The sequence below is a fragment of the Haplochromis burtoni genome, unplaced genomic scaffold, assembly GCF_018398535.1.
Source record: "Haplochromis burtoni strain Fernald_Lab_line unplaced genomic scaffold, NCSU_Asbu1 Contig_823, whole genome shotgun sequence".
NCBI lineage: Eukaryota > Metazoa > Chordata > Actinopteri > Cichliformes > Cichlidae > Haplochromis > Haplochromis burtoni.
In genome coordinates, this window is record NW_024583184.1 from 57587 (window position 1) to 73350 (window position 15764).

A 15764-nucleotide genomic window follows, 5' to 3' on the forward strand; every position below is an offset into this window, starting at 1 on the left:
AGAATGCTGTTGTGTAATTTCAAATCCTTGGTTACGTCTCGGACCTAATGATTTCATCTGTGTTTACTATTAAAACTGTAAGAAAACAAACAAGCACAGTATTTACAGTCTAGGCCACTAATGCATAATCTTCTGTCAAGGCAGCTGTTTCACTTGCAGCTTCTTTGGCTGCAGTTTGCAGCTGTGACCAGTAGGCAGGAGCATTTGCAAGCAGAAGGGACAGCTTGAGCAAACATCCTCATGTAACCCTCGCAGATTAATCAGTCAACTGGAGCATGAACACAACCTAAAACAAACAGAGCTGGCAGTGGCTCCATAATCTCACTGTACTCTCCCTCTAATCTCACATGGAAATTATTAGAGCATTCACTTTAGCCCTGTTGGTTCTGAGCATGTCTGTTGATCCTGGGACTGATAGTGGAAGTGCATAATAATTATAATATACTGGATTCGCATTATGAATGCTTGAGATACACAGCAGGTTGGGTCAAATCGGTAGCTTTCCTTAGACATTTGCACATTGCTTTGCTTTTCTGTACGAGTATAAGGTCTTGGTTGTGTGTTGCATATGTGCATGCGTGTGAGTCATGGTCAGCTGCGGCCTGCATATCTAGTTTATGAATCACCAGGATGCACCCAGTAACCTTTCAACTGGCTAGTTGCCCCCCAGGCACATGCATAAACCATCTTATTTTAAAACTGACGGCCACATTCAGGGGTTTATTTGCAAATTCTTAGGATTACAAATTAATACGAATATGTTTTTCCCCTATATTACAATTTCAGTTTTTTGTGGCAGCCAATCCAAATTACAGCTACTTGTCCCCTTAAGAGTTTCATCATACCATCATAGTTGGTGAACTATGGAGGCAAACTAAAACCAGTTCAGATGAACCTGATGTGTCTGGTGAGTGAAGGGTAACAGCACTCTGTAGGCACAACAGTCTAAAAAAGGTGGAAAGCACTGTTCTGCTGCTGGTGCGCTGATGTGGACAAATAAAGAAAACGAGGCGCTGCGTTCACTGTATATTTGTTAATTGTGCTCAGGAAGCAAGAAGTGGGAAGGTCGAGGGGCTTGCGTGACTATGTCCCATATGCTAATGTGTATATGTGTGTTTAATGAAGTGTATGCATGTGTATGCAGATGCCTGTTTGTGCCAGACCCTGAAGAATTCTCCTCATTGTCACTGGGGGGGATGTATGCATGTATTTGTTCATCTGCCTTTATCTCTGTGTGTTTTTTAAACGTGTATGAGAAAGATGGAGCAAGAGAGGGAGCGACCAGTTAGGCCAAATGGTGTGTGGAGCAGAGAACAGCAGGGTATGAACGGTCACGCAACCTTGTATGGTATAGGATTATAGGTTTTGATCTGCACGCAAACACACACACACCGTGGCTCACGGATCAGCTGTCAGCAAGCGTCAAACACGTTGGTTACACTACAGTTGCCTTAAAGCACTACTCCTTTTTTTTTTTTTTGCCCTTTTCCCAAATTGACTTCTGTTTTTTCTTCTCTCAAATTTATCTCACTTCCCTCTCTTTTTTTTTTCCTCGTCCTCATCCTTTCCCCTTCCTGTACCGAACGAGCATTGTACAGATGGCGTGATCGAAGGTTGCGTGCATGCGAGTGAATATTAAACATTTAAAGTCAGCCTCAGCCGCTCCTCCTCCCTGTCATTGTCACAGCATCTGATATGAAGCTACAGTGAGACAAATGGCTCACTGAAATCTTGTAGCAGTATCAAACACTGCGTCACGAGTTACTTGTTACTCGTCATGAAGAGGACTTTGTGTCTGAATGTGATTCCTGTTATGCAGTTTGATCCCTGCGAGACGAGAGCAGAATGCTTTATCGTTCAGAGTATTTCTAACTATTTAATTAAGGCTGTTTGCATTATTCTGTTTACAATTTAGTGTCAACAGTCTGAGTGCAAGTGGATATCTTAACATGCAGTGCGTGCATGATCTGCAAAGATTACCTGGAGTTTTGTGGCAATAGTATTGTGAGTAAAAGCCTCCTCAGTACTTTTGACGTAATATGCTTAAGCAGGCTTTGCGTACAGTAAAAGTGGAGAGCAAAAGGGAGCATGCATTTACAGGAAAGCAATCTTGAGAAAGACACTTGAGACTTTTTCAACATTATTATGCAGCACAGTCAGCTCACTGCAAGATTGTCCTGGGTTTGAATCCAGTCTGGGGCCTCTCTGTGTGTAGTTTGCATGTTCTCCATGTGGGTTCTTTCCAGGTACTCCAGTGTCCTCCCACAATTCGAAGGCATGCAGGATTAACTGGTGATTCTAAATTGCCCATAGGTGTGAGTGGTTGTCTGTATCTATGTGTTAGCCTTGCGACAGGCTGGTGACCAGTTCAGATTGTGTACCCTGCCTCTTGACCTGTGGTAGCTGGGATAGGCTCCAGCCCTTCTCTGACCCTCAGTTGGATTAATGGAAGAGAATGGATTGGAGGATAATTATGGTCTTGAAGAGCATAAATGCTCATCTGTCACAGGTGACCCCCGACTGTCATCCATCAACTGTGAACACCAAAAACCTTCAGTGACGGAATAAAGGACTGAATGGAGAAAACCTCAAACCAGTTGCTTGAAATGCTGTGAGAGCACAGGCATCTTGGAGGAGTATGATCATCAGTGCCATTTGGGAAGGTTCTTAGAAAAAGAAGAAGAAGATTAACAATTAAAGGACAACAGATTGAACAGGAAGTCCCAAAACATTAGCCCGTGTCACCAACAAGGCTTTTTGGGGCCAAAGCTATTGACCTATTGGCACTCTGCATACACACTATTTATGAATCACAATGGGTTGTGAATAGCGTTTACACTTTCTCCTACACTGTAGTTCCTATAGTTCCGCTAAGTAAAAACATAAAAATCGCATTCATTTTCTCACAGCCAAAACAACCTAGCACAGGTGGCCCTGCACTTTTGTATGAAAAACATGTTGCAAATGCAGTTTCCTAGAAACATAAACACATTGTGTGTGAAGCACCAATGGGAAGTAGGATCTTAATTTGCCTTTTGTAAGTCAAGAGGAAGAAAGTCATTCTGTACAACTGTGCGTGTAAAACACATCAGTACTGACACACACATGGTAATTGCTCAATGGGACAGTATCAAAATACAATTCTTTAGAAGAATTTATGGGAAGTGTAGTTTATAATGTAGAAATACTAGTTCTGGAGACTGCTAATTATACACTTTCACAGTTATGTAAAAATGTCTATAGTTATTTCCCAAATACAGTAAAACATACAACACTGGACACTTTATAAGATGCATCTTACTAGCACTGAGTGGGAGACTATTTTGCCTCCAGGACTGCCTTCATGGCACAGATTCAACAAGCTGCTGGAAACATTCTTCAAATATTTGTCGGCTGCAAATCTATGATGTGAATCTCCTGTTCCACCACATCCCAAAGGTGCTTTTATCGGATTAAAATCTCTTGACCGTAGAGGCAATTTGGATACAGTGAACTCACTGACATGCTCAAGAAACCAGTTCGATATGATCTGAGCTTTGAGTCAATGGACATTGTCCTGCTGGAAGCAGCCATCATTAGATTGGTATACTGGTCAGCCACAGCGCTCAGGTAGGATGTGGTGTGTATCACCAGCAGCCTTAACTCTTGATACAAGGCAGCATGGATCCATCACATCGGGAGTTTCTGAAATACTCAGACCAGCCCCAACAACAACCAACAACCAGGCAGAGCATCTCCAAAGTCACTAAAATCATCTTTGTTCCATATTCTGATGCTCAGGTTGAACTTCAGCAGGTCATCTCAGTTCATTTTATCATATTGTTGTGAGGCTACAGACATTTTCTGTGATTTTCTATAGATTTTAAATCATGTCTGAAATGACCATTTTACCGTCACTTTTTTCCTGTTTTTTTATCTTTATTATCTCCAAAAACCTAATAATGAAACAAAACAAACTGAATAACCATTATTCAGTGTTCTGGATCTGTGGTATAGCTGAATGCTGGCCCTAGACCTTATTTTTGTAAATACATAGTGGATAATGATGGAAATCATAATAGGATTTCTTGTGCTTTACAGACAAACATAGGATGTGACTATGTGGCGCTTACTTGATGTACTAGCATGCACACAAACATGCACAAATGTATGTACACACTCAAAATCATCCTACTGGCTGATCCTCGTGTATCCCGTAATTCCCTATAAGCTATACTCTCCCCACAGTAAAACAAACACAAGCTTCTGGGGGGGATTAGAGGGAGGAATTACGATACTGTAGTTGGCAGTGGGAGAAACTAGTTCTTTCTTACCAGTATGTGTATTTGTTGCACAAAATCTCAATTCTGTTTCTGTTTGACGTTTGCTTGATCTGGAAAAGTTTTTTCCCCCTCATCCTAAAAACTATTGGGCAGCAACCAGCTTGTAAACAATAACAAGAGTATCCAAGAAAAACATTTATCCACTGGCCAAGTGCACATACTAATATAATTTAAAAAAGTCTTGATAATTCATAATTAATATTAGTTAACGGACAACCTCTAAAATACTATCACTGATGCTTCAGATTGTGGAGTGATCAGCCATCATAGTGGTTTACATCCATCTTTTATATACAGTCTACACTAACATTTACTTTTAAGTATGAAGCACGTATCATGAAAGTTCCCACGGTGTCCCAGGACCCAAAGGTTCGACTTTGGCCAGTTTACCAAATAGCCTACTTGTTTCCGGAGTATCAGTTTCTGTAATTTCTGATATTACTTTCATTTTTAGTTCCAGTGCTGCAATTGTTTGTCTGGTGGATTTCCTCCATTCTTGATGCTAAATTGTTGTGTCCCATTATCTGCAACCACTTGAATTCTGACTTTGGCCTTCAAGCCACTTATTATTTACTCTTTAAATCTGACTGATTTTTGGACAAGCAAAAAATGCAAATACCACATACTGCACTTCTACAGTCACGTTCAAAGGAAGCGACGCTGAATGAATACCTATGATAATTTTAGTAGATGAGCATAAATGTTCAGGGAGTACTTTAAACCATATGTGCCAAGTAAATACAATTAACTGCCTGGATGGACTGGAGTCCAGCTCTTCTGGGAATCCCACAGGGTCGGGATCTAACCACAGCTTTTAGGTTACATCTCTTTCCCCTCATGTCCACTGCCTCTTTTTCTGCCCTCCACCTTTTGGTGACCGCCAACATTCCCCTGGCTCTAGCCCTCATCCCAGGCAGTGGTGAGAAATGGGGAAGTTTCCCAGATCGTGTGAAGCAAGTTGTCGCGCCAACTTTGCAGCACATTAATCATACAGGGCATGTGGTTAGAGATACTCTGTATCCTGTTCTGCTGAATATTTATTATTAATTGAGAGACAAATCTGAAGGATGAAACCATATTTGGTGTGCGTGAAAAATTCAAAAGCTGCTAAAAAGACAAGGATGTTAACTGAACAGCAGAATTTGTGTTTTGATGATCCTAGAAAGAGCTGGAAATCATGAAGTCTGGTAAAATGACCTCTCACTGTACATGATTTCACATTAGCTCTGTGATGATGTTTGTCTGTAGCTAGGACATTTAATGTTATTCTTGCAGTAACTAAAAAAAATGACCACCTGGAACAAATTTTTCATATAAAGAAAAGATTTTTTAATAGAAATAACACACACACACACACACACACACACACACACATATATATATATTATATATATATAACATAATATATATATATATATATATACATATATATATACATATATATATATATATATATATATATATATATAATATATATATATAGATATATATATATATATTATAATATATATATAATATATATATATATATATATACACATATACATATATAAACACACATATATATATATACACGTATACATATATATACACACATATATATATACACGTATATACATATATATACACACATATATATATATACACGTATATACATATATATACACACGTATATATATATACACGTATATATATATACACGTAATATATACGTATACACGTGTATATATATATATACGTGTATATATATATATATATATATATATATATATATATATATATATATATATACTATAATCATATATATATATACATCATATATACTATATACATATATATATCACACATATATATATATAACACATATACATATATATCACACATATATATATATATACGATATACATATATATACACACATATATATATATACACGTATATACATATATATACACACATATATATATATATACACGTATATACATATATATACACACATATATATATATACACGTATATACATACACACGCTGTGTTCGCTACCTTGCAGCTACCTCCTCCATCAGATAAGTATGAGTCTTTTTTTTTACAATTATCAGAACAGATAGCGAGGAGGGGGGAAAGCCATATTTATTTACGTTAGTAGAACAGAAACAAAAAAGCCTTCAAAACTGTAGTTTTTAAATTATTTGCGTCTTACAATAAATACAAATCCTCAAACATTTATTGAAATGAACACACACAAAGAGAGAGAGAGAGAAAAAGACAAATCCAAAACAGTGACACCATGTACAGTTGTGCGTGTCGACTCCAAAACCTTTCTGGATAGGCTGAACTTCAACTGAACTATTCCCAGTAGTGCAACTTAGCTTCACAAAACTGAGACTGACATTGATTTAATTTGGTGCTTTTTAAAAAATTCACTAGTGCAAAAATACTGATGTGAACACAAGGTCCAATGTTGCGGGGCTGAAAGGACGACGTGAAAGGCGTCATAACCCGGAGGGGGGGGGTATATGAGCTGAAATGCAGAACTTGTCATGAACACTCACCTATGCTGTACAATATTACCTCCAAGAGAAGGTGCGACAGGAGTTTTATGATCTAAAATGATGACGTTTGAAAGATTTTAATTAAAATATTTTACTGTTTGACGATTAAAAAAACAGTAGTTACATCATGATTTCAGTTAGTATCACTTTTGAATTACCAGCCTTCTAAACTTTGATCTTGTGCACTCTGAATTTCATCTTCCCGTTATCCTTTTTCACAAAGAAGCCCAGCAGCCAGTGCAAAGCAGCACACTCACAAGGTACCAATCAATGCCTTGCTCATGGAGACTTCAGCAGGACACACGCCACAGGGCTTGTGTTGGAGGTTTGTTTCCCTGCTTGCTTCTATGTAATCTGGCTGATTGTAACATACAAAAAAAATATGCTTAAAGTTTAAAGCTTTGGCTCTACTGATAGTTTGACATGTTTTACACTATGCAGTATTAATTGGTCTCCAGTTTTCTGAACAGTTCTGCAGCAAGCAAGGATCAGTTTTTAAAACTTTCCAATGTTGCATCGAAAGCTACGCTTTTAGACGATTCAGAACACAAAACAAACGGGCATCAAAGAAGATTTTTCATGCATTAAAATATCCTCGAACGAATGAACAAGTGTTTTACGGTGCTTTAAGTATTATCTTGTGGCACCAATTTAACTCTGCTCACCCTGTTTGTTTTTTTAAACTGCCCTGGCAGTAATTTAAAAGCATGAAAACATGCAAAAATCACCTGTTTTTCTCATACTCACTCGTCATCTCCCTTGAGACCAGCGTAGGCGTAAGTCGTCCCCTGTGTGCAAGGTTAAAAAAACCAAAACATTTCTCGACAGCTAAATCTTTGTTTCTTCCACAAAAGTCAGGTGTCCACAACATATTAAAAAAAAATAAAATAAAACTGTGTTTCAAAAGTCTTGTCGTCGCTAAATCTAAAAGTGCTTGGAACCAGCTACAAAGTTTAATCCTTACAAACAAACGAATCTATGCATAAACTGGATTCGTATTAACTTTGATTGTCACAACACGAGAACCTGAGCTTCTTCGTCAAACAGAAGAAGTATGTGACATCCTGGGAATCCCTTAAAAAATAACTCTTCTCTTATAATGCTGGTGTATGAAAACGATAAGACAAAGTACTTTAATGCACACTGATTTCTTTGCGTGTACAGAATATGTATGTGTGTGTGTGTGTTTGTGTAGAGGGTAAGTATCTGCAGATGTGTTGACGTGTCACTTTCACGGCATGTAAATATATGGACTGGACTTGTGGTGTCCTGTGCTCATCACGCATGGCATAACGTTCCTGGAGCCGACCATTATGGACTGGTTCATGTCATGGCCGCTCTCAGGCCACGGCGGCGAGTCCATGGGCTCCCGCTTGATCGAATGGATCAGGCTGTGACCTTTGAACTCGTAGGTGCCATGCTTGTTGTAGTCAGACTGCATGTAGGCCTTGTGTGGATCCTGTGAGTAGACGTGCGAGTCCATGAGGTTGACGGATTGGCTGCTGCATAGAGAGTCTGAGTGTGGGAATCTCTGAGGACTAAACTGACTGGAGTCATTGTTACTGCCCAGGTCTTTGTCGCACTTTAACAGGCGTGCGTTGGCGTTCCCGTTGTTCACTGCATAGTTCTGATAGTTACCGTTGTTGTACGGCGGGCTGATCCCAGCCTTCCCCCGCTGGCAGGGCGAATACTGTGGATCGTAATAATCAGCTTCGGATTTCAGCTGCAGGCCAACGGTGTGGTCATATAGGCCGTTACCATAGCGACGGTCAACGGGCACTTGGTCGCGGCACGTCCAGGGTCGGCCGTACGCGTCGCAGCCGTTCTCCGAATCAGAGTCGTGCTCGATCTTTATGGGGGGCATCTCGGGCATCAGGTGACCGTCGAAGCATTCTCCGTAGCCATTCTCGCTCTTCACCAGGTCCACGCAGTAGGCGTCTGGGTCTGTGGGAATCTGGACGTTGCCGTACAGTTTGGAGACAAACACCTCACCACCTCTGCCGCTGTGACAGCTGGGCGAGAGACGGTACGGCTTCCCGTACTGGCCGGTCTTGTTCATGCGGTTAGAGGGGATGTAGCCGACGCCCTGGCCTGCCCTGACGGGTCCTGAGTTCTGTCGCGGAGGCCAGCCGCCACCCACGCCTGGGCTCAGACCTTTATGGGGACCCACGGAGGACTTGCAGTAGTTTAGGGGCTCCTCCTGGTTATAGTAACCGTCCGGGCGGAACTTGAGGTTGTCTTTGGAGAGTGGGGTCCACGGAGTGTGGTGACCTCGCTGGGTTGCACCAGGAGTGGGACAGGAGAGCCGGAGAGAATCTGCAGCATCACCCATTCCTCCATTGAAGGAGTGTCTCCGGAGGTGTTCTCCACGCTCGCTGTGCAGGGGGAAAGAGTGGAAGTGGAAAGAGAAGGAAAAAAATAGATCATTAGTCACAAAACAAAGACACAAAACTTACAAAGTTTTACTGTTTTTCAACAAAGTCCACGAAGAGCCATTCTCTACCCATGTATCCATATGGCAACCACTGCATACTCAATGTTTTTGTTTCTTTTCTGCCGAATGACTCAAAGCATAAAAATTCTAAGTTTGGTTCAATTTAGTTCACGAGAGGATCTTTCCAAAAGTGACTCATCTTTTCCGGGATGTGTCTCATCTGAAAATTGAGAACAGAGTCAACATCCAGAACCCCAAAGATCAATGATGGCCCGGTCTCCTAGCTTATAGGCAGCACAATGCAATATATCTTCATGTTCACACAGTGCAGTAGCTGAACCCGAATGTGTTCAGTAACTGCATGAAAGTCTTTTCAAACTGTATTTTCTTATGATTTTAAGTTTGAAATTGATCTTGTTGAACGCTGAGTAAGCGATTGATCGAAAAAGATAAAAGACCAAAATTATATTTATAACTATTACAGCATTCTGATTAATCAGCATTCATACGTTAAATGCCTTTTCCAGTTTTTCCCGTACTTGTTTGACTTGTTTCTGTGGCTTTCTTCGTGCCCCCCCCACAAAAACAATAATCAAAATATGTTTTTTTCCCCTCTTCATCTTTTCAGTTTTTATATGGAAACCCAATTACAGTGCATGGCTACAGTGGTAATAACAGGGTTTAATTTGCGGTTCTGTGAGTGATTATTCAGGAATTCTAAAGCCAAATGTTTCTTTTTGTTTGTCTGCTTCCAAATACGTTTCTGCATTTTTCCTATCTTTCAAATATCTCTCAACCTGAGCACAGCACAGCTGAAGGTCTTTAATACAACCAAGCTGTGAGTGAGTATATTCTGTAGCATCATATGTGTAAAATGAGTCTTTTCTTAGCTCTTAGATTGTTCTAGCAGTAGCTACAATTTCACTATAACAGGCTCGCAAAGAAATGAACTAAGGGACATGTTTTCAGTGACATCTGCCGACTAGTGACACGAAATGACCAAAAAGAGAAGTATTGCTTTCTATTTTTTGTTATAATAGCCTGACGCAGTTTCACTGTGTTTCCTAGTTTTAAAAAAGTCTACATATACTCAGAATTTAGAGCAGAACCGGAGATCGTTGTGCAACAATAAAGTCAGCAGGCTTTCGGGAATCTGACTGTAAGTTTAATCCAAGTCATATTAAGTCTCTCTATATGGCAGCAGACCCAGGCGCTACATGTACTGTGCATACTATACACTTAATTCTGAACCTTAACCCTAAGAATGGTTTAACCACTCCAATCTGCTGTCTAGTTAACTGGTTTATCGTTACATTATCCACCATGTTGCCCTGGATGATGTACTGCCTGAAAAGCAGGGGTGGGGGGGTGGAGGAGCTCTGCTTTACTGACTACATCCCAAGTCTTGGCCTCTCTGACTCCCTAAAGTTGTTAATGATGCATGAATCACAGAGGGCCTTATCCAAGCTGAGACGCGTATTTGCTCCTAATTGGCCACAGGTAAGGCGTCCAGCGCTTGTTTGGTTTGGTATCAGATCCTACTGGGTGAGGAGAGGGCTTATGTTTGTGTTGGTAACTGGGTCTCAGTGTAAATGCTTGTGTGTTCATAAAACTGTTGCTGGGCAATAAGTTGGTATCTGTGAAAAAAAGACAAACCTCAAAAAATCAATAAATGACACATGAGGGCTGGAGCAAATGGATTTTCTCACAGTAACTCCAAATAATTATGTTTCCTGTGCCCGTGCGATGTGGACCACAACCGAGGCAAGAGGTAATCTTAGGACATGTAAAGTGTATAATAACAAAATAAACACGTCATCCCTTATGAACTGTGAGCTGCTGTGACCTATGGACTCTCAAATGTTGACCTTTACTCAGAGCTCCCATAAAGCCAATCAGTGTCGTCCTCTAGAGGCTATAACGAGATGCCAAAATGCATCAAACCTCAGTGTTAAGACTGTTAAAACACTTCACCTTTAGTTACTACATAGTACCCCTATTAAAGCAATCAGTGTCCAAAACTGTGACACAGTGTCAATATGCATCATCTCTCCTAACTTAGTTAAAGCTGTAAAGATGCTGCTCATGTGTGAGAGTTTATTCCTTCTTACCCTTGCTCCAGTCCGGAGATGATTCCTCCTACTGCTCCTTTATTCTTTCCCCGCATTAACATGTTCTTCATTTTCATCTCCGTGATGGAGGGGAGCAGGAGGGGAACAGCTATGCAGAACAGAGCCAGCTGTGGGGCCACTGGAGCACCAGAGGCTGACTTCTTTTTCTGCCCATGGAGGAACTTCAACCGACCTTGGAACTGCATCGTCTGGAACAGAAGAAAGAAAGGACCCATCCAAAGGCCTTGATTAACATATAATACAATTACACAAACATCTAGGCTTTATTTTTCTGCCCTTTTACAAAGGCTTAAAGGTATCGACTATTATAGCGACCATTTTTAAGACCAATCAGTGGCAAAGAGGTTTCAAATTGTTGGCTAGGCGTCTGCTAGGTTTCTCCTCTTTTAATCTGAGTCACTGAACTGAACCTCTCTAGCATATCTGCACTGTTAGTGCCACTTTCAGACAAATAGTATCGGTTCCTATAAAGTCAGTTGTGCCGACACTCCATCCAATAAAGCTAAATTCTAGTATTTTATTCGTAAGCTTCTTGGCTCAAATCAGGAGGCATCTGTGTCTGTGGCACGCGTGTGGTCTAAACATTTAGCTAGCCAAGCTTGTTAATGTTAGCTAACTTAAACCTGGTAATCCTCCCCTCAAGTCCAGTTTAACCAAGTTTAATTAGATGTTGTGTGCAGTGTTCAACGTCTTGATTAAACCTGTCAGCTAACTTTTATTAGCCAACACTGGTGGACATTTAATTTTTGGCTAACACTGTGAAGGAACTGACTGACTTTCCTGTCCATGAAATAAGGCTGCTACTGTGTCTGAAAACACTCGTAAGTGGTCCAAATGTTATGAAACCGAGACTTTCTTGCCAGATTATTTGTGAGCAGATTGAGCACTGTGCGTTACATTACAAATTGTTGTGTCCTAACTGTAATTATGTTGACTGATGAGGAAAGCCTCCAACCAGTATTTCCTCACTACTTGGCTACCAGCATCTACAGTATATGTAGAAAATTGCCATCTAAAATTTCAGTTGTGCGGCCAGCTTCAGTGCAACCAGAGAGGACTTGGTGACAGTAAACTTGACTGACCCTGATGAAACAGTCCAAACCCATATTCTCGTTGCTCTGTCATCAGGGCCTTCAGCTTTTCCACTGCTGGTCTCCAAACCACTCTAGTCACAGCCATGAGGGATGAACAACGCTCATTCTCTGCCACTGTGGCCATGCACCCAATTACCTTATAATTCTGTCAATACACCTATAAATAACTGCACATACTGCAATTATAAGTGAAGTCTTGCGGTACCAAGGGGTTATAACACTTTTTATAGCCCTGGGTCTTCTTCCAGTGAGCGGGCAACCCCTGCTCAGTTTTTATATTTTGCGTAAACTTTAATGAACTGAAAACTGAAGTAACGTTGTTGGGGTTTTTTTTGAGTTTGAGTTGGTTCAATTACTCACCAAGAATCCAGAGGTGCTGTCCAAAAGGCATCGGACTCTGGCTATGAAACATCTGTTGAGAAAGCAGGAGAGCTCGGGAGGGATTTCCCCTGCCTCTGGAGAATGGAACAGGCTGCTCACTACAAAGTCTTCACCTGTAATTTAGTAAAGAAATATGGAGAGGGTATGAGTAATACAATTTGTACTGCAATTTGTGTAATAATACAGGAGAAAACAAGATACATATGTATAAATATGATGACGTTTTAAATGACAACAATATTTATAGTTAGCAAATGACTGGGACAGACTTCTTTTTTGTATTTTTATTACTTACCTGCTTTTATGAATAATACACTGCTGTTTAAAGCATTTATCTGTCAGCACTGTATCAATTTTAATTAATGAATCATTAAAACTGTTAATAACGAGTGTAATGTGAGACAGACACCCTTAAGATCAGGCTTAAAACTTTCCTTTTTGATAAAGCATATAGTTAGGGCTGGATCAGGTGACTCCGACTCCTCCCTCGATTACGCTGCAATAGGCTCCTGGTGAGCTTCCCATGATGCACTGAGTGTTTCTTCTTCAGTCCCCTTTCTCACCAACTATGTGTTTATATGCCTCACTGCATTTAGTTATTAGTTATTATTAACATCTGGCTTACTTCCACAGCTCGTCTTTGACCTGTCTTTCTCCCCTCACCCCTAACCGGTCGCGGCAGATGGCCGACACTCCCTGAGCCTGTTTCTGCTGGAGGTTTCTTCCTGTTGAAAGGGAGTTTTTCCTTCCCACTTTTGCCATGGGGGGGTCGTCTACTGATTGTTGGGGTTTTCCCTCTATATTTGTAGGGTCATTGCCTCAATTTGGCACTATATCAATAAATTTGAACTGAATTGAATTGAGATCGATAGAATAGACGGTTCCTCTGATCAACATCATACAGATCCAGGAATAGAAATCTCAGCAGCTGACCTCATCATCTCAAACCTATTGCATTGTTCGATAATGTTTTACATGTTCCCATACTAAATTCATAGTGAGCTACCCACCAGTTCCTGTAGCTAGCTGGTTATCCTGGTGTGCCACCGTCCCTTGGTGCTGTGGAGGACACATGGCCCAGTGGAGCTGGCGTCTGAATTCCTGACGGTCGTCTATGTGGATGTAGTCAAACACATTCTGGTGCATCACGTCAGTCTGTGGGGAGGAGATTCGGATTGGTTTGGTTAATCAGTTTTAATTTTTAGTTTTACATCCGGTTTGTGACTTTGGACGACCGAGTTTTGCTTCCATTCTTGTAGCTGACAGCTGTTCGCCGCTCTCAGGGCTAATTCTGCCCCACCATTCCTGGGGAGGTCAACGCTATACATACAAAGTCGATGAAAGTCAGACAACCAGAGCACTCGCACAGTTACATACACATGCACAAAGGCAGGAGAATTGCCCCAGTACAGTAACAGTCTTAAGGGCAGCTGCGGGGCCAGCGAGGGCAGCTGTGTTTGTCAAACATCGCGTGACACCAGCTCCCGAACGGCAGTCCAGCCCAGCTTTCTCTCCACATCCACACAAACACACAGTAAGTAGGGTTCCAGCCCGCTCTCGTCATTCCTCCCTCTCTTTTCCAGCAATAGCTGTGTTTTCTGTCATTCCATGACAGATTCCTCACTAAAATGTTCAACCTTCTCCTCTTCCCTCTCCCCCTCCTCCCTGCCCTCGCTCCATAATTTCCACACTGGTGGCACGCGAGGCTTTTTGATCGCCTGCCTCTGCAAACACAATCTGTTCCCACTGTCTTCGGCGAGCGCTTCGTCCTGTGGTTGGGTTCCCTACCGGCAGTCAGGCAGACAGAAGGATCGAGTGACTATTGTTTATGTTTCTTGTAAAAAAACTCAGAGAGGAAAAGAAGAGGGGGAGGAAAAAGAGAATAAGTGATATTTTCAGTGACCTTCAAAGGCTAACTGCCCCTGTAACAAATTGGATCAAAGGCCAGTGGAGGTTTTCTGCTCTTCTGTGGCGCTTTCTTGTGGTGCTACTTAGCAAAGCCATGTCTTTTCTTCTTTATTTCCTGTGGTATATTATGGATAAGTGTCTTTCTGAATACAGCTGTGGGCTCAAAATTATGTTACATGCTGTCAAAGCCTGAGAGGCAAAGCATGTGGCTTAAAAACAACTAACAGCTCCTTTGCAAGAGCTGAACATGTGGGAAAGTATAAAAGAATGTTTTCATGACAGTCTGAAAATACAACACGCGGATCTGTGAGTATTTAAAAAGCCATATTTTTAATGTAGAAAAATGCAGAAAAGCTGTCAACTACCCGTTCACTCCTATTCATCTTCTCTGTGCTCAAAGTCACCTGCATTTTGCTTTTCACTTCTAAATATGGCCATCACTGACTACAAAGAACACCTGATTTGAATTCTGAGCTCAACCTTGAGCTAATGCTGATGATACATTAGTTTATCACACCAAATGCTTTGCATGCTGCAGTGCTATGGCTCACAGCCAAACCTTTTGCGTGGTAATTCCTTTTCTTTTTCTTTCTTTAAAATAACTGTTTTGCATGTACGCAATTTAACGTACTGCGGTGGCTTGATTCGCTTGATCTGCTGCCAAGTGTCTTACATACAGTCACTGCCGAGATCTGAGCACACAAAGGGCCAGTTGTGATTCTACTAGTGTGAGCTGGTAAATTTACATCTCTTTAATATTTAATCAGCAGCTAACATGTCGCAAAACGGTCCCGGTCCTTCCTAACATGGATACGATTTTTGCTAATTCTTCGAGCACTTGTTGCATATTGAATGAATGTTCGTTTTTTTGTTTTTAACTGTGCTGGTCACATGTGTTTATGAAAGGCAACAACTGGATGGCAGCAACTCGACTCAACGCTG

At 41.0% G+C, this 15764-nt stretch overlaps 1 protein-coding gene across 1 annotated transcript in view; it reads right to left on the reverse strand.

The window, feature by feature from the left end:
• Nucleotides 1-6522: 6522 nt before the first annotated feature.
• Nucleotides 6523-15764, reverse strand: part of LOC102294567 — a 63147-nt gene continuing 53905 nt past the window's right edge. The window contains exons 6-9 of the mRNA XM_005950651.3: nt 13925-14069; nt 12894-13027; nt 11419-11627; nt 6523-9248 (exon numbers count right to left, since the gene is read on the reverse strand). Of these exons, the coding sequence (XP_005950713.1) occupies nt 8105-9248; nt 11419-11627; nt 12894-13027; nt 13925-14069 (1632 nt within the window). The 3' untranslated portion in view covers nt 6523-8104. The remainder of the gene's footprint in view (nt 9249-11418; nt 11628-12893; nt 13028-13924; nt 14070-15764) is intronic.